Source organism: Epinephelus moara, chromosome 20 (genome assembly GCF_006386435.1).
Source record: "Epinephelus moara isolate mb chromosome 20, YSFRI_EMoa_1.0, whole genome shotgun sequence".
Taxonomy (NCBI): Eukaryota; Metazoa; Chordata; class Actinopteri; order Perciformes; family Serranidae; genus Epinephelus; species Epinephelus moara.
In genome coordinates this window covers 2,859,064-2,865,874 of record NC_065525.1, presented here as the reverse complement: position 1 = coordinate 2,865,874, position 6,811 = coordinate 2,859,064, and the positions used below count along the sequence as shown (strand labels likewise).

Below are 6,811 nucleotides of genomic sequence, written 5' to 3'. Positions count from 1 at the left end.
GGGATAATGTATAGTGAGCCAGTGACTGTTGAAAAATAAACAACAGAGTCACCGGCTCACTATACATTATCCCTTACGTGTCTACTGTTGTTTGAACTGATACTGTACATATTGGTATCATTTACTGTGAGCTGTTTGTACTGGTACTGTGCATTCTGGTATAATTATTTGCATTACTATTTGTTTTTTCTTCAAATAAATCTGATAATTGTTGCTCGGTCTCTTTACTCATTTATTTAGTATAGTGTCCACACACCTTCTCATTCTACATATACATAAAGGTATACTGGTGGCTTTACAGCCTACATTTTATTGATTATCTCTGATCCCTAAGGTCAATTTGGTCATTGCGACAGTGTGAGCAACACCGCTGAAGCTTGTGGCGCCAAGCTAAAAAAACCCGAATCCTATCTGTTGCCTCTTTAATGTGTATTTTTAGACATGTTTTAATTTTTGAACAACAACAAACTACTTATATTATCAAACAATAATAAAGCCCCCCCTGCAATAACTCTGAGGACCCCCTAAGGGTTGTGGACTCCCTGTTGAAGACTTAGGCTTTAAGTGAATAATTTAGATTGTTCACTTGCAGATAAAAAATTGATGATCTAAATCCAATACAGCACTCTAAATCTTTGCTGAGAGCTAATATTTGCTTGTATATTATTGCTGAGAGCTAATATTTGCTTGTATATTTTTTGGGGCTGTTTCACACTTCAATGTATTAAACCTGTCCAAATACAACACACTGATCTGGTCCTTGGAGGAAGAGTCTGACGAAGAGTTTTCCCTGACTGCAAAGCCTAATACAGGATAAAAAGTGGACACTAGTTGTGAGCAGAACAACATGAGTTCCTTACCTGGCTGGCTCACCCCAACTACGAGAGAGCTCAGGCTGGAGTAGAGACGGACGTAGTTGGAGAATTTGTTGCCAGAGGTCAACATTACCAGCCAATACCATCTCTCCTTCCCCACCTCTGGTTTGGGATCCCGACCCCAAGCTCCATACTTGTAGGAGCCAGGGTACTCTCCTGCTGTGTACACCCTTGGCCCCGTAATGTTCACAAATTGACCATGGGGGCAGTTACCTTAGAGCAAGAGACAAAGAACATGTACTAAATAAGTACATCTGGTTAAGTGAGATAATTACTTCCTAGTTGTTGTGATAGGTGCTTAGAGCTTTCCACTGTTTATTTACTGTGTTTCCCCTACCATTATATTAGGGGGGCGCCCTGTCCCCCAAAAGCAATCCCCACCCCCCTTTGAAGGTCAAGTTAAATTTATTCAATATTATTTCCTATATAGCGCCAGATCACAACAGAAGTAATTTAAGGTTACCTTTCCTATGAAACAGGTCTATACCTTGTCCTTTTATTAAACAAACTAAATAGCCTTATGTTATTTATCTTATTTACATGACGGCATGTCATTTCTGTCTCTACATGGTCGTACATTTGCAATTCTCCTCTGCTCTCTGTATTGTGCACAGCAGAGTTCTGCCCCAATGCGCACATGGGGTCCAAACCCGTCCCGAGCCTGATGCAGTTTGTTACCTGACATAGTTATTGTTATGGACAGTGTGTAAATGACCATCAAAAGATGGCTGTTAAGCACAGTCAAACGCGGTGCTTGCACAGCAGCACAGCGCAACACGGGACTGTACACACACTCAGTTGGAACAGAGCCTGTGTTGCGTTCAGGCGTTGTCACGAAAATAACAAATTCCAGCACTTGAATAGGCCATAGCACAACACAGCAGCATGTCAAGTGGGCCGTACCCGAACCTAGCCCGAGCAAAACTTTTGATTTGTTATCCGATGATGTCTCATTTAAAATTTCGCAGAAAAAAAGTGCTTGAGTGGTGATGCGATTTGTAAGTAGGATTTCCATTTTGCTAAAGAAATTACCTGTTTGTTGTGGCAGTAATTCTCACTCCCCCTGAGCATTTTGCGAATATAAAAAAATACTTATAATGGAAGGAGGGTCAAGCATTTTCCCCGAATCCCCCCCCTCTTAACAATGCAAATTTGCAAAATGTATCATGGGTGGACTAAACTGGAAAATGCAATTGCTAAACAAGCAGAGTGATATTTCATCCATCTGGTGGCCTCGAGTGGAAGTGAAAGAAAAGTAAAAAACACTCTGGTGCTTGGTGTGGTTTTGGCACACACCATGTGGAGGCTGAGTGGGTCGGGTGGTGATGTGTCTCATCGTGCATTGGTCCAGCTCTCTCTTCAGACGCTGGTTGAGTATTTGTGTCTTCACCACCCCCATGGTGTCGTACGTCTCCAGCTCCTGCATCTCCGCTTCCAGGTCCTCCAGCTAAGCAGCAGAACAAACATCCCAATGTATAGATATATTTTACAAACATGCAGTAGTACCTGTCAGCAGTGAAACTGGACTGACTTATACATTGATAAAGAAACATGTTTGAGCGACCAATTTCAAACCTCACCACCAAACTCACAGCACTAAATATGTTGCTTATCTTGATAATACAACTCCCATATGGAGTTAACTTTTCAAAAATAAAATAGAGCTGGATTAAAAATGAATAAATACGCAGAGTAAGTAACTTCCATACTTACTCTGCGTGATGGATCCAGAGTCAACAGGGGGCTCAGCATCAGTACAATTCTACTTTTCTATACATTTTTGCCCAAATCTTCATGCAGAATACATTAGTTAGTTACTATGTGTAATTTTTGGTGTATTTATGTCTACCCTTTTTGCTCTTCATACCACCAGATGGCAGCAAAGGCAGAAATATTCAGTTGTGCTTAATCTTACTGTGCATTCCAATACATACTGTGCATTCATTTTCTGTAACTTATCCTGTTGGGGGTCACGGGGGGCTGGAGCCTATCCCAGGACGGGTACACCCTGGGCAGGTCGCCAGACTGTCGCATAGCTAACATATGGAGACAGACAACCATTCACTCTCACATTCACACCTATGGACAATTTAGAGTCACCAGTTAATCTATTGTGCATGTCTTTGGGTTGTGGGAGGAAGCCGTAGTACCCAGAGAAAAACGACGCTGACACGGGGAGAACATGCAGACTCCGCACAGAAGGGCCATACTACCATACTATATCAGTGTTTCCCCTACCGTTAGAAAATAGAAAATGAAAATTTTATTTAATTTCATTTTCTATATAGCGCCAGATCACAACAGAAGTAATTTAAGAGTACCTTTCCTATAGAACAGGTCTATACCTTTACACGACGGCATGTCATTACTGTCTCTACATGGTCGCATGCTTACAGTTGTCCTCTGCTCTCTGTATCGCGCACGGCGGAGTTCCGCCCCGATGCACGCGCGCGCACACACACACACACACACACACACACACACACACACACACACACACACACAAACACACACAGACACTTGGGTGCATACAGCGGACAGTGAGCACATGTCAAAAATATGTCGCGTTAATCACCGTGTTTGTGTCAGTGTCCGTCTGGAATTTTTGGCATACTGCATTTGACATACTGTGTACTGAAAAATATATGCAGTATGCCAAAAAATACCACCATATTCTACTACATCTGGTTGCATTTTACATCCACCATGCTTTTCTGGCTATTCTGACCCACAATCCTCTGCACAGCAGACGATAGGTCACATCGGACTGAGCCACAGACGGATAACAGCTGATTGACAGCTCTCATAAGCCACAATGATGCCTGACAGCGATTTCAAGTAAGTGATGACCAGCTGAATAGTAATAATAGGAATATCAATTGTTTTAATGAACAAAATAATCATAAAGATTACCAACAACAAAAGGACATAACTATGAAACTAACAATGACAGAGAAATGGAGATGTAATTTCACTGAATATAATAGGCCTATATGTTACAATCTACAATGTATGCAGTTATAACTTCAAACTATACATATTGCAAAGTAACAACAACAGGTCTCTCCAGGTTGACCTCCATCTCTGTGAGCATGGTGAATGGCATTTTGTTTTATCTCTGAGGTAACGGATATATGAGAAAGAGGATCAAAGTTCAGGGTGTAATGTAATGAGACAGTGGTATGTCCTGATTGTGTGCATACTGCATGTAACGGTACGCACTTTTTAAGGGCAGCTGCAGTACCTACCAAAAGTAAAAATAAAAAGTGTGCGATTTGGAACACACCCTTGGTAATGTCACCTGAGTCGGCGTTGGCTGGGACTGACGACTACAAGTTTTTAAAATGAAAATGATGAAGAAACTATTTTCTTATCTGGAGATGTGGAGTTAGAAGTAAGTGACTTTACCAGACCTCTTTAGTCTGCTCTTTATCTCTGCTTGTTTTATTTCCCACATCCTACTCCCCAACCCCCCTTCACTACACACTTGAGGCCAGAGGCTCCAGGCTACATTAGCCGTGTCTAGCACAAAGCATCCGAATCTCCTACTGAACTTTTAGCAGTTAACATTGCATTGTGTCTAATGTAGACTTCTGGTGTTTTAATTTAAGCCCAATACCTTCTTTTTTTTTCTTCTTTTTTTTTCAAAAGGCCACGCCCCTAAGCCTCTTGGACCTTTAGCTCCGCCTAAGTAGATTTTCCACCATTTTGACTTTTTTGAAAAACAGTCAAATGAATAGGACTTGAAGTTTGAGTGTATCAACACCAAAGTTAACTCAAGATGACTTTGACCAGTCCTAATGATACTCACTGGAGACATCTGGAGTGGCATTCTGAAGATGCCTACCAAAAAATACACCAGTCGGCCACATGGTAGTGCTGTAATTAAGGTCAACACTGGAGACATCCCTCAAACTGTAAGCCCAAATGATTTAAAATCTTACACACAAGTGAAGCTCAATTTGCTTTACAAAAATGCCTCTTGGACCCATAGGGTCCGCCCATTGGATTTTTTAAAAATTGTTTTATAGACAGTCAAATGAATAGAACTTTCTGAGTTAATCAACACAAAATGTGGTATACAGTATCTTTGGATGTATATACAACTTTCTACTATAAATGAGCAAGATCGGTCAAAAAACATGGCCACAATCACTGGAAAAAAACCTTGCCAAGGGCGGGGCTTAGCAGGAAATAGGCCATAACTCGAGTTTCCTTTGAGCAATCATGTCAGCACATTGTAGCTGGTAGTAAACTCTACCTGTTTAGCAGCATCTTTAGTTAGATGCCGGTGTGCCAGGGTAGTCCTGTTGAGCCTGGCAATGAGCTGCTTGATCTCCATCAGTTCATTCTCGATCACTTGCAGGCTGAGGACTCCATAGAGCTCGCCATCATCCTCCCTCTCTAGCATTGCCACATCTTCCTGCAGCTGGGGCAGACGTCGCTCCAAACCCAGCAGCAGACTCTCCATCTCCAGAGTCTGCAGACACAGCAGGTCCACACTATGCTATCATATCACTTAGGACTCCATCAGCATGAATACATACATACAATCTTTTTACTACTGTTATAATTATTATTTCAGTTTTACAGCTGCTTAGGGAAGTTGTGTTCTTTATAGTCTGGCTTAGAGAAAAATGCAGCTGCTTACCATCTGTGGAGTGATGTTACTGTTGCATTTTGATGCACTGTCCTCCGCTGTGCTGAGTTTGCCATGAGGAAATGCTTTCTCTGAATTAGTCAACTCACATGCACACTTATTATTTGGTGAAGATGCCTTCAAATCAACAAGATTAAATGTGGCATGTAAATAAAAATAAATGCAAGATACAGTATGTAAATTCATCTTCATTTGAAATGTGCGGTGTGCAATTAATCAAAATTTCAAAAGAAACAGTAATCACTACATTACCATACTATGTTTTCTTACCTGTTGGGTGGAGGTGAACAGAGCAAACAGTGGAACAATCACATACAGCTTCATGATGGAGAGAGAGCAGAGCTGAATCAAACAGTCCCCGAACACAGGCTGAATATGACAGTGTGTCCGACCGTAGCAGGAGCTTCTAACTTGTGACCACTCCCACTAACCTCTGCATGTGAGTAGAGGAACATGCATGCGTGATCAGTGTTGCATGTGCAAAGGCTCATGTTTCCTTCAGAATGTGATCACTTCCTCTCTGTGGTTGGGATTGCACAACACAGAATTTTTGATATGATGAAGTGAAAAATTCCATAAATACTCACAGCTATTTCTTAAGTTCTTTTGACCTAAAATATCCCTTTAGGAAGTCGCAAGTCAGCACTAAAATCAGTGGTTAAAAAACAAAAGAAATACTGAGAACCTTAACTTGAGTAGCACAATTTGAGCACAGATAAGACAATATTAAAATAAAAATTTACAAGCATACTTTCTGCATAGCTGCATTTATGTAGGTAAGCAGGGGCTTTGCCAGGGATTTTTGTCCCCATAAAAAGATATTGCATCAGGTCCAACCACCACAGGTCACATGAGCCCTGCACAGTTGCTGTAGCACACACCTCCAGAACCCAATCAACCCATTCCAAGCTTTAACAAACTATACCACTGAGGCTTGCGACTCTCTTGTAGTTTACTACTTATGGTAGGTTATAATATTTACTGACAGTGAGCTGTAAAAATATAACACTGTGCAGACATGCATGCAACAATATGTAATACAATTTGTAACAATCAGTGATAGATTGTAACTAAGTACATGTACTCGAGTACTGCGCTTAAGTAGCCCACAACCAAGGAAATCCCCCTCGGTGAATACATCTCTTTTGAATACCTTGCTATATCTGTACACTGTAAAACCACAATCTTAATAACAACAGTCTATCGTCCACCAAAATCCAAATGTGGCTTTCTGGAAAAATTTTCTCAGCTATTATCCAAGGTCTCCATTGATTAT

At 41.1% G+C, this 6,811-nt stretch overlaps 1 protein-coding gene across 2 annotated transcripts in view; it reads right to left on the bottom strand.

The window, feature by feature from the left end:
• Positions 1-5,958, bottom strand: part of si:ch211-194m7.5 (olfactomedin-4) — a 10,741-nt gene extending 4,783 nt beyond the window's left edge. The window contains exons 1-5 of one of the 2 annotated variants that reach the window (XM_050072262.1): positions 5,806-5,958; positions 5,527-5,652; positions 5,137-5,355; positions 2,172-2,322; positions 861-1,088 (exon numbers count right to left, since the gene is read on the bottom strand). In XM_050072262.1, the coding sequence (XP_049928219.1) occupies positions 861-1,088; positions 2,172-2,322; positions 5,137-5,355; positions 5,527-5,652; positions 5,806-5,859 (778 nt within the window). In that variant the 5' untranslated portion in view covers positions 5,860-5,958. The remainder of the gene's footprint in view (positions 1-860; positions 1,089-2,171; positions 2,323-5,136; positions 5,356-5,526; positions 5,653-5,805) is intronic. The other variant, XM_050072263.1, reaches the window with a different exon arrangement.
• Positions 5,959-6,811: the final 853 nt, after the last annotated feature.